Source organism: Barbus barbus (assembly GCF_936440315.1).
Source record: "Barbus barbus genome assembly, chromosome: 8".
Lineage (NCBI taxonomy): Eukaryota > Metazoa > Chordata > Actinopteri > Cypriniformes > Cyprinidae > Barbus > Barbus barbus.
The window spans coordinates 26,389,029-26,405,324 of record NC_136736.1 but is presented as its reverse complement, the minus strand read 5'-3'; the positions used below and the strand labels follow the sequence as shown (position 1 = coordinate 26,405,324).

General features: G+C 46.3%; 1 protein-coding gene across 1 annotated transcript; it reads right to left on the bottom strand.

The window, feature by feature from the left end:
- Nucleotides 1-336: 336 nt before the first annotated feature.
- Nucleotides 337-13,974, bottom strand: LOC306874373 (rod cGMP-specific 3',5'-cyclic phosphodiesterase subunit beta-like). Its single transcript, XM_079424371.1, has 8 exons — nucleotides 13,872-13,974; nucleotides 12,691-13,438; nucleotides 12,501-12,578; nucleotides 12,129-12,192; nucleotides 11,897-11,971; nucleotides 11,669-11,704; nucleotides 6,024-9,308; nucleotides 337-716 (listed from the first exon to the last, which is right to left on the bottom strand). Exons 4-7 carry the CDS (start codon nucleotides 12,186-12,188, stop codon nucleotides 9,171-9,173), a joined length of 309 nt encoding a protein of 102 aa, XP_079280497.1. The 5' UTR covers nucleotides 12,189-12,192; nucleotides 12,501-12,578; nucleotides 12,691-13,438; nucleotides 13,872-13,974; the 3' UTR covers nucleotides 337-716; nucleotides 6,024-9,170.
- Between the last annotated feature and the right edge of the window lie 2,322 nt (nucleotides 13,975-16,296).

Below are 16,296 nucleotides of genomic sequence, written 5' to 3'. Positions count from 1 at the left end.
TGACTGTCCTTGTCCACCGGCACACTGAAAAATGCATTAGCCAAATCTACCACTGAGAAGAATGTTGCATCTTGTGGTATTTGTGACAAAATCGTATATGGATTTGGAACTGATGGAGCCCTTTGCCTGACAGCTGCATTTACTGCCTGTAGATCCTGCACAAAACGCCACTCTGTTGGTTGACCTTTGTCTCTTATCTTTTTCACAAGAAAAATGGGAGTTCTTACAGGGGAATCACTGCACTCGACAATAATACCTTGTTTTACCAGAGAGTCAAAAACTAGTTTGATTCCCAGTACCGCCTCCCTTTTCAGGGGATACTGCCGTTGACACGGCCTGTAATCAGACTTTGGGGTGATTACTACAGGTTCACAATTTTTTATCAACCCCACATCATACTTATGTTTTGCCCACAGCTCGGATGGCACATCCACCAAGGCTGGGTGAATTTCTGAAACGCAAATGTCTGTCATGCAGTGATTTCCCTTAATGTCTTTATCAATGTGCACCACTTCTCTCCCTACCTCAATTTCATGCTTGCAATCTGACATAAACGCTCCTAAACTCTCACTGTGTTTCACATCAGCACTTATCTCACACCAGTCTGTAGTCTCAACACAGCGCTTCACAAATCTTCCCAGTTCGGCCCATGTCTGCTCTTTGGCCTTGGAGAGAGATAAATGAGGCACAGACTCTGACACTAGGAAAAAGGGAAGCTGTTCCCTTCCAGGAACTTCGAGCTACGTCCGAAGACGCTATGGGAACGCCATCAGCGTAACCTGCGCTCTGAATATTTTATACAACAGTCTAATGGATGGGCGAGGCGTCACGGGCGGGGTGACGTCACGACCAGGAAGTTATATAAGCACGTGCGGCGGAGCCGGCATCAGCTTTCTGTCATTCAGCAAGCGCTCTGTGTATTGTCAGTCTGATTTGTGTCTTGTGAGTCTTATTTGGTGTTGTCTGTCTTAGAAACCCAGGAGATTATGCCTAAAGCCAAGGCAAAGACTAGGGGCGATCCCAGATCGCGTTTCAGGTTGTGTGTTAGTCCCTGCCCTCGTTACATCACGAGTGGGGACACACACAACCTGTGCGTGGTCTGTTTGGGTGCGGAGCATGCGGCGTTGGCTCTCGAGGGAGCCGATTGCCCGCACTGTGAGCGGCTCCCGCTGCGCACACTCCGCACCCGGAAGGCTCTCTTTGAGAAGGGAGCCTTCGCGAGCCTCCCACGCGGTGCTGGCCCCGCTGCTGCCGAGGCAGAGCGGCTGCTACACTCGTGGGGCTCGCAGGCTGATCTGGCTGGCGGGAGTGAGACGGGCATGTCTCTATCTCCTCCCGTGTCCGCCAGATCTGGTGTCCCGTCTCTCGGGGAAGCGGTTACTTCCCCCAGAGATGAGGACTCAGCGCTTCGTCTATCTTCCTCCGAGGAGGTTGATGTGACGAGCGTTGAAGGGGTTGCGCCGCCTCTCTCGCCCCAATACGAGGAGCTTTTAGAGGTGGTAACTCGGGCAGCGGCCAAGCTTGACATCAGTTGGCCCCCCGAGAAAACAGCTGTGCCGCAGTCCAGCCTCCTGGACGAGCGTTTCCTGCGCTCGCGGCCGCCACCTCTACGCAGGAGCCTTCCTTTTTTCCCCGATCTCCACACCGAGGTGTCGAGATCCTGGGCGAAACCGTATACATCCCGCCCTTTCGTTCCCGCGTCAGATTACTACGGTAATGTGCGGGAATTGGATGGGCGTGGATACAGGGCGATGCCCCGGATTGAGCAGACGCTTGCGGGCTATCTGTCTCCTTCCACGGCGTCGTCCTTGAAGGCTCCTACCCTGCCCACTAGGCCTCTGCGCACCACATCATCCCTAGTGGGCAAGGGGTATGCGGCAGCAGGACAGGCTGGTGCGTGTCTGCACACGATGGCTGTGTTGCAGGCGTACCAGGCCGAACTGCTGAAGGAGTTAGATGAGTTCGGGGATATCAGAGCCGACGATATCGCAGAGCTCAGGAGAACCGCCGATTTGTCTCTCCGCGCCACCAAGGAGTCGGCCCGTGCGATCGGCCGCTCCATGGCAGCTATGGTGGCAGCGGAGAGGCATCTGTGGCTGACCCTGTCCGACATCAAGGAGAAGGACAGGGTCTGCCTCCTCGACGCCCCGCTTCAGCCTTCTGGCCTGTTCGGCGACGCTGTGAGCACCGTCGTCGACAGGTTTCAGGAGGCCCGCAGGCAGGCGGAGGCGTTTCGGCGGTTCCTTCCCCGCCGCTCTCTAACTCTGGAGGCTGCTGGGCGGGAGCAGCCTCCTCCGCATACCAGCTCCTCGCACAGGGCTGCGCAGAAAGAGAGCGTCACCTCTCGTGCTCCCCCGAGACGGAGCCGAGGGCAGCGGCGCTCCGCGCCGGGGACTTCAAAGCCCAAGACAGACCTGAGGGATGTCTTGGCGGCCAAGAGGTCCGCGGCAAGGAAGTCCTGATGGGCGAGCCCCAGGACTTCGGAGGGCGACCCCTACTGGGGTGGAGCGGCTCACACCGCGGCTCACGGTGACCGTCTCCCCTCGGTGCCCTCCGGGGATTTGTCTGCCAACCCTGCAGTTCCAGGGCACAGCAGGTCCCAGCGAGCGTTATTCTCAGGTTCTACCGCCTGTGACCTCAGCGGGCCTGAGAGACTCGCCTCAGCCGCCAGATTACGCGTCTCCTGTCGGTGCGCCGCAGCAAGACAGCGGTCTGGCCGCTTCTCTAACACCAGAGGTCAGTCTCGAGAGACTGATTCCCTTAGTAGATCGTTTGGCAGCCTGGCAACGGCTGCCGAACGTGTCTCTCTGGGTCCTGCGGACGGTACAGGCTGGCTATTCCATCCAGTTCGATGGGCCACCCCCACGGTTCAACGGGGTTTGTGTGACTACGGTCCGCCCCGAGCAGGCTCTGGTCCTGGAACAGGAAGTCAACACTTTGCTGAAAAAGGAAGCCATAGAGTTGGTTCCACCTCACGAAGTGTACACCGGCTTCTACAGCCGATACTTCATTGTTCCGAAGAGGGACGGAGGGCTGAGGCCCATACTGGACTTGCGTCTCTTGAACCTCTCAGTCAGATCGCTGAAGTTCAAGATGCTGACGGTCAAGCAGATTGTATCTCAAATCAGGTCCGAGGACTGGTTTGTCACGATAGACCTCAAAGACGCCTATTTCCATGTGTCCATCCTTCCCTCTCACAGGAAGTTCCTGAGGTTCGCTTTCGGGGGCAAAGCGTACCAATATCGGGTTCTTCCCTTCGGCCTAGCACTCTCACCCCGCACTTTCACCAAGTGTGTAGATGCGGTCCTGGTCCCGTTGCGACTGCAAGGCATCCGCATACTAAACTATATCGACGATTGGTTGATCCTTGCTCAATCAGAGCAGTTGGCAGCTCGGCATCGAGATGTCGTTCTTGCCCACATGAAGGATTTGGGGTTAAGACTAAACGCCAAAAAGAGTGTGCTTTCTCCAGCTCAGAGAACCACTTATCTAGGCGTGGTGTGGAATTCGACCACGATGCAGGCTCGTTTGACCCCTGCTCGGATCGAGTCGATCCTCACGGCAGTCAGGAGAGTGCGAGAAGGCCAGCCATTCACTGTCAAGCAGTTTCAGAGGCTGCTTGGGCTCATGGCAGCTGCGTCCAGCGTGATTCCTTCTGGCCTGCTGTACATGAGGCCCCTACAGTGGTGGCTCAAGACCAGGGGGGTCTCCCTGAGGGGAAACTCGCTCCGCGCTGTCAAGGTATCACGGCGCTGCATCCGTGCCTTAGACATGTGGAGGAAACCCTGGTTCTTGTCCCAGGGCCCGGTGCTGGGAGCTCCTTGCCGCCGCGTCTCGCTAGCGACGGACGCTTCCCTCACCGGTTGGGGTGCGGTCATGAGTGGCCACCCTGCCCGCGGTCTGTGGAGTGGTCGCCACCTGACGTGGCATATCAACTGGCTAGAGATCCTAGCTGTGTTCCGTGCTCTCAAGCACTTCCTCCCAGACCTGAGAGATCGCCACGTGCTGGTCCGCACCGACAGCACGGCAGTGGTCTCTTACATCAACCACCAAGGAGGTCTGCGATCGCGCCCCTTGTACAAGCTGGCACACCAGATCCTTGTGTGGTCCCAGGGCAAGCTCCTATCATTGAGAGCTGTGCACATTCCTGGGTATCTCAACATCGGAGCAGACGTCCTGTCGAGACAGGGGCCGAGGCCCGGGGAATGGATGCTTCACCCCCAGGTGGTGAAGCAGATTTGGAAGGTCTTTGGCCAAGCACAGGTGGACCTCTTTGCGACTCGAGAGTCGGCGCAATGTCCCCTTTGGTTCTCTCTAGCTCCTCCAGCGCCTCTGGGACTGGACGCTATGGTACAGACCTGGCCGAGGCTTCGTCTGTACGCCTTCCCCCCGATCGCTCTGCTCCCGGGAGTTTTGGCGAGAGTGCGCCGGGACGCGGTAAGCCTACTGTTAGTAGCGCCGTTCTGGCCGGGCCGAGTATGTTTCTCGGATCTGATTTCCCTCCTTGACGGCACCCCGTGGCCGGTACCGATCAGGAGCGATCTCCTCTCACAGGCCGGGGGCACCCTTGTGCACCCCCGCCCGGAGTGCTGGAGGCTGTGGGTGTGGCCCCTGAGGGGGCACAGCTCATAGCTTCCGGTCTGTCAACCGAGGTTGTCGAGACCATCCTCCAGTCCAGAGCTCCCTCTACGAGGAAACTGTACGCCTTGAAGTGGAAACTCTTCACTTCATGGTGCGGAGACCGCCAGCTCGACCCAGTTAACTGCCCGATCCGCGCAGTTCTGGAGTTCCTGCAGGCCCGCTTCTCCGCAGGGTTAACCCACTCCACTATTAAGGTCTACGTGGCAGCTATCTCGTCATACCACGCCCTTGTCAGTGGCCAGTCAGTGGGCAGACACCCCCTGGTTACACGTTTCCTCCGCGGTGCGCTGAGGCTGAGGCCGCCTGTACGACCCCGTGTCCCCACGTGGGACCTGGCCGTGGTACTAGAGGCTCTGGGCAGAGCACCCTTCGAGCCTCTCGGGGAGATAACTGATAGACTCCTCACGATTAAGACCGTCTTTCTGCTGGCTATCACCTCTCTGAGGAGGGTGAGTGACCTCCAGGCCCTATCTGTGGCCCCTTCGCATATCGACTTTGCGCCCGGTTCGGCGAAAGTCTTCCTCTACCCCCGTACGGGGTACATTCCGAAGGTTCTGACGGTCGTACCACAGCCGGTCGTACTCCAGGCCTTTTGTCCTCCTCCCTTCAGGGAGCCCGACCAGGAAAGGCACAACTGTGTGTGTCCAGTGCGAGCACTGGACGCATACATCCACAGAGCTGCCCTGTGGAGAAAAACGGACCAATTGCTCGTGTGCTTTGGTCCACCTAAGAGGGGTCTTCCAGCTTCGAAGCCCACTCTTAGCAGGTGGATAGTGGATGCCATCAATCTGGCGTACGAGACCTCTGACCTTCCCCCGCCGTTGGGAGTCAGAGCACACTCGACCCGAGGTGTGGCGGCCTCCAAGGCCTTCTGGGCAGGTGTCTCCATGCAAGACATCTGCAACGCTGCTGGGTGGTCCACGCCCCTGACATTCGCCAGGTTTTACAACCTCGACATCAGAGCCACTCCAGGCTCCTCCGTCCTTTCAGCCTGACACTAGGCAGGGACTTGTCAGTCTGGCGGCGTTGGTATTGCGTTCCCATAGCGTCTTCGGACGTAGCTCGAAGTTCCTGGAAGGGAACGTACCAGGTTACGTATGTAACCCAGGTTCCCTGAAGGGAACGAGAGCTACGTCCCGAGCCACACTTCCGGCATCCCTGCCAGCGCTTGCTTCATGACTTGAAGCTGATGCCGGCTCCGCCGCACGTGCTTATATAACTTCCTGGTCGTGACGTCACCCCGCCCGTGACGCCTCGCCCATCCATTAGACTGTTGTATAAAATATTCAGAGCGCCGGTTACGCTGATGGCGTTCCCATAGCGTCTTCGGACGTAGCTCTCGTTCCCTTCAGGGAACCTGGGTTACATACGTAACCTGGTACGTTTTTCTGTCAGGCCGACTGAAATAGCACACATGCTTTCTGTCCAAAATATTTTCTCAAAACTCAAAGTTTCACCTTTTTCCCCCTTAAACCAGTCTTTTTCATACTGTTTGTCTAATTCCACTACGACATGTGACGTGCAATGTAAATTGTCAGACAGCATTATTTCTGAGATAGATGGCTCAGTTTGTCTTTTAGCCAGTTCGCACATCACTTCAGACCAATCATGATTGTGATGTGCCATTCATAAGCCCACTGAGGCTCTGCTTGCAAACAACACCATTGCTCTCCCTCCTCTGCTACTCTGACACCCCAGGAGTCTGCAACCACTGTCAAATTCAGTTTGCATAGCAGATCTCTCCCCAAAATTGGCACAGGGCATTTTTGTGCATAAATGAATGCATGGTTCAGCAATTTGCCCTCCTCTGTTTCACAATTTAGAGGCACTGTAAATCTTTCAAAAATTGCATGCCCTGATGCAGAAATTGACTCATTTATTTTATCTGTCAATAACGGTCGACATGGCAAGTCACATGGTCGTATTGATGACCTCGAAGCCCCAGAATTGGCTAAAAACTCAATCATTACCCCCTCAACTAGCATGGGGTATTTGGGCATTTTCTTAAATGCTTCACTTTCAAACATCATCCAACATTTATCAAAATTTTCATCAGTCACATCAGAATCACACAAAGAAACGCAAGCTTTTTCTTCATTGCAGAGAGCAGTGTGTACATCAATGTATGTGTGTGTGTGTGTGGTTAAAAATGTTCACTTCCCTGTTCAGTGGCCCTCTGAGACTGCTCAACCTGGACCCCTCCTCTCGCCTGCTCTCCGATCTCCTGCCCTCAGTCTGCTTCTTGATCTCGCTGGTTCTCCGGACAGTCCTTAGCCCAATGACCATCCTTCTTGCAAACTCGGCACTTGGTACACTTATTGAACGCATGATCATCAGTGTTGCAGATCCAGCAGGCCCGCTTTCCACTGTTTCTTCCACCCTGCCATTTTCCTCTTCCCCCACCTTTCTGCTGATTTTGCTGCACTGAATAGCTCCCCGGTCTTGATACAGCTTGAACTGAGGCCAGCTGTAAATCTCTGTCACATGGCAAATGAGCCATCGCTTCTTTAATATCAGTCACAGTCCACGGTCTAAAGACCATGATCGGGCCGTCAGGTCCCGAGACTTCAATCATCGGAGCTGTTATACTCACATTTTCTTCTTTCACCGTTTTTCTGGTTTTTCTTTTCTTTGTCGGGGGAACTATCAGCATTTTTTCCTGTTCAGCTTCCTCGTGGGGGGTTTCAGGAATCATTTCGGGGTCTTCCTCTATTTCTTCTTCCACTCGCGGTGCTGTTGGTCTCTTCGGTGGAGAGCAGTCGAGGTCAGGGTCCACTTTCAGGGCTTGCAGCTCCGCCACGGGACAGTGATGATACGGTGGTGGTGCGTGTGGAGAAACACAGACAGAGTGGTTAGTAGGTTTATGTGATGCAGTTACTATTTCTTCACATTTTTCATCTTTCTTTTCTTTATCAGCTCTACATGCTAATTCTTTTTGCATCGCCCTTCTTTCCCTCTTATCCGCTTCCCCCAACCAACAATTCACCGTCTGCTCACATTTATCACACATATGCTTCACACAACAACCTTTCTGTTTCTTGCTTCCCTCTTCAACTGATTCCTTTACTATCTTTAATCTTGTGACATTCAGTGTTCCCTCTTCTGGAAAATCATGATACCTAATTAATTTCCCCATATCTTGCATGCATTTCTGGCCATACATTTTTCTCATTTGCCAATATACCGGTGTATCATATTTTACGAGCTTGCTCTGGGACTTCCCCATATTGGTTTTTTCTTTTCTCTGTGGATTTTCCCTTTAGGCGCCTAAATAATCTGTCGGACGTCTCCAACAGATCCGGATTCTCCTGAAACCGGAAGAAACGGAGCGCATCAGCCACTCCAACTGATACCCGCACAGTTTCAGTTTTCCCTCTTAGAAATCTGTTAACTGCGTTGCGCGTGATTCCAATTTCTTGCTTCGAAATATCTGGATCTCCTGATTTCAATTTCTTGCTCAATCTCCCGTCACGCCTCGTGCCCAGTTTCAATTTCCCCTAGAAAACTTTCAACCTGTGCTGTATCATTTCACTCCCACGCAGTTCAGTCTCCTTTGAGACCCCTTTGATCACGCTGCCTTCCGCACGCAGTGATCTCAGTTACGTGGCACCACAGAGTCAGACCCACCAATATGATTTATCCCTCTCTTAATTCCAATTCTAATCAAAACCCAAATTCTTTTAGAAAAGTTGATTTGTCTCTTACCCGAGAGTCCTGTAGCCACCTGAGTTCGTTTACAGATTCCAGTGGTGTTCTCCCCGGGCCCTGGCGGTCGGTCCCTCGTCCCTTAATCTGTTCGGGGTAGGGCTGGACTCTAAGTCCAGGATGATCAGTCACCGTCCGCTCTCAGGTCCAGAAGGCACATCCAAGGAATCCCACTTCTGACACCAAATTGTTGTGGCAAATTTTAACTTACTCTCCTCAGTCAAGAGACAAACTCACACTTGGTCTTTTAAAAGGTTTAATTCTTTCTTTGCAAAGAAGGTCAGACAGTCATACAGAAACATCAGTTGCTGCAGAGTGTGACAATCCGGGGAGGGTGCTCCTCCACCTTATATCCACACTCTAAACACTCAAGGTCACAAGGTTACAAAACATCTCTCTGCTGTAATTTTCCACACATGCTGAAGTAAAAAACAACATCCTACTATATCATTCTACAAAAGCATATCTTCTTATATTTTAGGGCCCAAATAACCTTTCAGGTCACTACCATACATCTGGCCCATCTCCCCTGGGTCTGGTTTCCTCCCCAACACCCTCACATGGAACCCTCCCTTGTCGTCCATACATCTTAGGCTAGAAATCTCCAGACCCTTTGTAATTTACACAGCCATACCAAAAGGTTTTTGCAATACAAAAGTATAAAATGAACATAAAATGAATTTTCTTCCACAGGTGGCTACAAGACAACGCTTATCAACATCAAACAGGGGTGTTGGTAAAATCTGCAATTGTTTCTGTACGTCAAGAACTAAAAGTCATCTTGGGTCGAGGAAAAGCACGACGAGTGTGGTCCACATACAGGGTCACAGCCTGGGCTGGATCGTCGGATCTTTTGTGCCTGTGGTTGAGGTACACTCGTACACAAGACTGTGCTCAAGTGCCTGTGGTTGAGGTACACTCGTACACAAGACTGGTGTTGCAATGGAAAAGGGGTCCACATTCTAGGAGACAGGACAACACCGTCTGTGAAGCCAATGCTACATGTCCGGTGGGCATTATAAGGCCAACCGGAGGTTGTATAATATATAAGACTAATCTTTGTTTTCGGGGTCATTGTAATCTTCCGATATTAGATTGTCCAACAAATCTATCAGTAACAATACACACCAATGTATCATTGTGTATAGGGAACTATACTACACGGAAATGTGATGGTCAAAACATTACTGGGTTACAAAGTGTGGTTACTGACAATCCAAAACCATTGACACTTCTTAATTCTACTAGAATCTATAACAGGTCTACATATGGGACAGTAATACCATGGGTTCGTAAACCACAACACTTAGATCGACATGTTGTACCGATACCACACACTTGCACACCTGTTGCTAATGCTGTTAAACACACAACTGTATTTTGGACCATTCTTTTCCCTCTTTTACCAAAATGTAGAAACAAACGAGCATGGTATGATACATTACTGGGAGGGACAGGTACAGGTTTAGGAGTGCTTAACACTATTGACAAACAAGTGATTGCTAACAAACTGTCGAATGTAGGGAGATATTCACATGATGCCTTACAAAGGATAGGGCAATGGATGCCATATGGTATACATTCTCAGAAATTTCAAGCTTATTGGGATGTAGTTTCTGCCCGTATATTGAAACATTCTATTAATGATTTCCGCTGGAATAATGTGTCAGAATGGTTAAATTGGACAGAATGCTATCTCAATATGCTGTCAGCGAAGATGCAACTTCGTAATGTACAACACACTGTAATGTCTTCTAACTTATGTAATGTCTGATTGGTTGAATCCTTATAGTAATCAAACTTATGATGTTTCTGATTGTGATAACACTGATCAAGGAATAATCTGTTCTCTGCGAACAGGGTATTCCAATCCATGTTTGACAGAGGGAGTTGGTGTCTGCCAGTGGGACCATTCTATACCAACTGATATATTGTTTGAAGTTGGACCACATACTTTGTGTGTTACCACCATGAATCCACATTCTAAATGGCACACAACTGTATTTTGGACCATTCTTTTCCCTCCTTTACCAAAATGTAGAAACAAACGAGCATGGTATGATACATTACTGGGAGGGACAGGTACAGGTTTAGGAGTATTTAACACTATTGACAAACAAGTGATTGCAAACAAACTGTCGAATGTAGGGAGATATTCACATGATGCCTTACAAAAGATAGGGCAATGGATGCCATATGGTATACATTCTCAGAAATTTCAAGCTTATTGGGATGTAGTTTCTGCCCGTATATTGAAACATTCTATTAATGATTTCCGCTGGAATAATGTGTCAGAATCGTTAGTGTTGGTGGTCCATTTTTGAAGGTTGGTCCCCACGATCACGACATCTTCTCAACATTTTTATTTATCCCATAATAATTTTACTAGTACTTTTTACTTTACTTACTATATTCAATGTGTATATTTGCTGCTATGTCAGAAGGATGCACCTGAGATGTGTTAGAAGTTTGGTTCTCCATTGAGCGTGGGACCGAATGTAAGAGATGGGTTGTTTTTTGTGGTACGCTCAACGTATGAACATTTAGAGACTGAAAGTCTATTGGGGGATACATTCAAGGTTGCAACTGGTGCAAAACAACATCATTGTCTCCTGAGAAAGAACAACGTGTTTAGGACTAATGCTGTTAAACACACAACTGTATTTTGGACCATTCTTTTCCCTCCTTTACCAAAATGTAGAAACAAACGAGCATGGTATGATACATTACTGGGAGGGACAGGTACAGGTTTAGGAGTGCTTAACACTATTGACAAACAAGTGATTGCTAACAAACTGTCGAATGTAGGGACATATTCACATGATGCCTTACAAAGGATAGGGCAATGGATGCCATATGGTATACATTCTCAGAAATAGCATGCTTATTGGGTTGTAGTTTCTGCCCGTATATTGAAACATTCTATTAATGATTTCCGCTGGGAAAATGTGTCAGAATGGTTAAATTGGACAGAATGCAATCTTAAAAGCTGTCAGCGAAGATGCAACTTTGTAATGTCCAACACACTGTAATGTCTTCTAACTATAATGCTTGGAGGGAATTATGGAAAATTGATCAGGGAAATTGGCTTAAGTTAAGTGCCCACAGTACTGTTTGTAATGATACTGTGTTATGGGAAGTGGGAACAATTTAACGTAACTGAAATTATGTGGGAAAGAAGAAAAAAGACAGAAACAGTAGTTACAGACTTTGTGTTGCTTCTTTTGCAACACAAAGGCTTTGCAGCAGAGATGTCTCTTACTCACTTAAACACACATACTGTCACACATTTCTAACAGGATGTGTGCAGGGAAGCCCTCACCTTGAGTGGAGTGGAGTTTGCACGGTCCATCACATGCTATGAGAAAGAGATTCAACCTTTCATTCAAACTTCTGATTAAACGACACACCTGTAACATTTTGTAAAGAAAAAAGGACTACAAAATAGCCTCCCTCCCTCTTAAATATAATGTCTTCATGTACAAAAAAATAATAAAGTAAACAAGCAGAGAAAGATATAACTCTTTAAGGTATAGACTTACAGACTTACCATTGGCTGAATATTTAATTCATTCTTTTCTCTGTCTCCTTGTGCATAAAATTCTATTGCAACAAGTTCAGCAATCTGTCGAAGTGAGGAGAAAGAAAGAGAAATTGTGTATGTGTGTATATAAGGGTGTGTTTCTGTGTGTGTGTGTGTGTGTGTGTGTGTGCTTGAATGCATGTGTGGTTGTGGTGTATCTGCATGCATGCATGTAAATGTGTGTGTGGGAGATGCTCACCCACTTCTGAACTGGCCATGGTTTGGTTATTGCACATATGTCACTTGCTGTCATTAGCATTGACCTATTTAGATCAAGAACATCAGTTAATATAGAGACAGGAAGTGGTCAAAAGCAAACAAATGTGGTGAAAGTTTCCTGTTCTTGCACTGTGTTACAGTTTGATCTAACGAGAGCAGATAAAAGTAGACAAAAATGTATAGAGTGTATGTGCTGTTAGAAGAAGACGGTATAAGAAATATATGTAGATTTTGTTGGTTTGAGTGAGAATGTGTGTTAGGTGAAATTAACTTTTTATTAATACACTTTTTTTTTTAAATGTGTGAATATCATGCATTAATGTGCATATTCTTCATGTTTGTATATTTTTACCTAAGCAGTTCTCTGTGTCCTTCATCTGTCCAAAGACAGCTGTTACTCTGAGCAAGTTTAAAGAACTTAGTTCTCTTCCTATAGATAAACAAACACATACAGACACGTAAAATTGAGATAATTCTGTTTTGACGTATTTTATGTGAACAGCTGTGTTTACAGCTTGAACTGGAAAAGGATTAATGCTTACTCTATAGATAGCAAGGTCTGTTGCCAGAATGTTCTTCTCAATCATCTGCACACAGGCCCTGTATTCCTTCAATGAGAGCGAGCTGAGAATCTGACTGCGCTGAGAGAGAAGAACGTTGAGGGGTTTAAAATAGCTGTGCATGGACATGGATTCATAAACTTATGTATATTGAGATAAATGGATGCCAGATAGATGGATGGACAGACAAATTCTAAGGATGCTATGGATGGATATTATGGATGGATGGGTGCTTTGAATGGATGGATACTATGGATGAATGTTAACGATTGATGCTATGGATGGATGGATGCTATAAATGGATGGATGCAATGGACGGATGCTATGAGCGGATGACTGGTCAACAAGATGAATGGATTTATGGACAGATGGAGGATGGATGGATGGATGATAGATGGATGGATGGATAGATGGATGGATGAATAGGTGAATGATGGATGGATGCTATAAATAGATGGATGATGTTATGGACAGATGGAGGATGGATGGATGGGTGAATGATGGAAGGATGGATGGATGATTGGACAACAAGATGAATGGATGGATACTATGGTTGGAAGAATGAACAGCAAGATGGATGGATGAATTGAATGGATGTTATTGATAGATGGATGGATAGATGAATGTATGGATGGATCTTACGGGATTGTTGAGAATGAGAAGGCACATGTCATAATGATGGTGCTCCAGGGACGAGCGACCATACAGTTGTGCCAGTGGCTGGTTACTCCTATGACACAGAGAGAGGAAAAAAGGGGAAAAGAGAGAAAGAGAATAAAATAGGGGATCAAAAATTCACAACAGACTGTAATATTGCATCTATTTATCAAATATTTATTCAATCTACCAGTACAAAATATTAAGGCCATTTACAAAGAAACATTTAAATATGTATACTGTAGGTATTATGTTCTTAAATAGTTATTCAATAAGTTTTTAATTAGAAATCATAGTGTGGCACCTCAAATACTGACACAGCACTACAGAGTGGCCCCAAAAAGTGCTTGCCACACTTTAAAATGAATAAATGGCCTTGTATAAATAACAATGGCATTCAAACATGTTTAAACACGTTCAAATACTTGTTAGGCCATTTTACGCAATAGGCTACTTTAGACAGATGTTTATAATAACACAGTGGTATTTGGAGTAGTGTAGTTTACCTCTCTATGTAAGAGTTATTTACTCCTCTGTGGTCCAGATCATGGCACAGACTGGCAATCATGAGAGCAAGAACCTCCAGACTGCTAAAGTAACTCTGGATTAAAGAACATGAGAGATTAAGCAAACTTGGAATGCCACCTGAATGTGAGGGCAGTGAAATATCAGAGATTTGGCAGGACAGGGATTAATGAACTAATCATTTGCTTAATCCATTAAATTTCCTCAGAATAAACTTTTTAATTTATTAACCCAGTGTGCAGTGCTGAGATTAAAAAATTAGGACAAATTGTTTATCAACAGATTATAATTCTGACCTTTAGTTCCTCTGTCTGCATCATAGCAAACATACACTGGGCTGTGCGCAATGCGTGACTCCAGTTATGATAGACTACATTGCTTCTGTAGCACTTCTGTACGCTCAAAACCCACTGACACAGGGTCTGAAGAAGAAAAGGAAATACCAATTCTAGATCCACAGTTTACACAAAAGTATTACTTAAAGCTTGATTGTTAGTGACGTTAGCTAGAAGAGCCAAGCAGGATTAAACCAGAAACCTTGTAGTCAACGCTGAACTCCTGGGGCAAATTGAGATCCAGGAGCATGCACAAAACAGCCTGAGTCATGACAGTCTGGGAAATATCAAAATCACTGAAGTCAAAATCCAGTAAACGGAGGGCATCTGCTGATGGGACGACAGCCTCCTAGAGGAGAGGAAAGTGAATGGAAATGGGAAACATTTTAAGACTTTCAAATGACACATTTCCTTTGTTCAAGTGCAACTGACAAAACCACAAACATACACAATAAAATGCTCTAACCACAGGAAGTAGCAAGTTCTGTCTATCACATCAACATTTGCAGGCTTTAATGCAGTTGCACAACAGTTTGACTGAGTTAATTCAGTCATGTGCAGATGTAGAATGGTTGGAGGTACTTTTTAAAGAAAAATAAAAGGAAGTACTAAAAGGAGAGTTTTTGAATGGTTACCTCCAATGCATCAATTTCCTCTTGTGAAGCAGAGATTTGATAAGATAAGACCTGTAGGTGCAAACATACACACACGCCATAAACATACACGGTGTGAATAGAAAAAGAAAAACAATGTATGTTTCTTGCTCAAATCGGTAGAACTTTTAAATATGAGATTTTCCTGTGTAACTCAAACCTGGTATTGTGTGATTGTTGAGTCAGTATTCAGATCACTTGCTCATTATTCTTACAAAATGAAGTGATTTCCAGTGACTCAAAATATGATGGCATTTCCTACCTCTTTAGTCACAGCCAGCTTTGCTCTGGTTTTATCTGTCCTCTGCTGCGTATTGAATTTTTGTAACCCTAGAGCACATTACACTGCAAAATCCTCCAGGAGGTGCTCATCAGCTCGTATAAAAACATCTGTCTGAGTGAAAGCCATTTTATTGACTAGCTGGCACACACCTTTAAGAAGAAAAGATTGTGTATGCTGTCTATACAAACTATTTTCATACCAATGTCATTATCAACACTCTAAATCCATGTAGAGATGCACAGAATGGCCTTTTGTATCTAAAACATGTAAAATAACAAATTAGATCTGTTTGCATCAGTGAGATTAAAAAGAGAGCAAATGGAGACATGTTTTCTAAGATCAAAAGTCAGTCTGAAATTTCTCCAATTCTTTCAAAACCCAATGATCTGAACTATGTTTTCCATGTTAAATGCATAACACTATACTCATACTGTATGCAATATATTATAATATGAGCTACAGTATATAAAAGAGAACAACAACAAAAACAAAAATCCTCTGGGAAAGCATGATGACTGAGAGCTTTGATTTGTTGGATCAATGCTAGACTGTGGATATTTACCTATGACGTTATCCCTCTGTTTGCCTCTCAGAGGTGTGCTGATCAAACTCCTGATCTGAGAGACCTTAGAAATCTGGGCCTTGCAGAACACACACAAAAACAGTGCATGTCAGAAAAAGAGGTAACACTTTAGTTAAGGGACCATTTCTCTCTATTAACTAGTTGCTAGCATATTGGATGTTTATTGATACTTATAATGCACATAATAATGCCTTATTCTGCATGACCATAATCCTACCAAATACCTAAACTTATAAAAACCTTACTGACTATTAATAAGCAGCAAACTGTTTATTGAGGTAATTGAGGCAAAATTAATAGCTAATAGTTAGTAAATAGTGAGGATTGGTCCCCGAACTAAAGCACCACTTTTTGGTCATATGATGATATGGTTTTTCCTAAATTACATATATATATATATATATATATATAAAGGAAGAAAAGCGACGAAAATGTCATTGATTTCCATGTAGACATATGATCCCAATCAATTCATTAGCAAAAATATTTATACCAGCACTCTGTTATAGGTAATAAATATTATATAATTAGCAAAGTGACAAAGCGAATTAA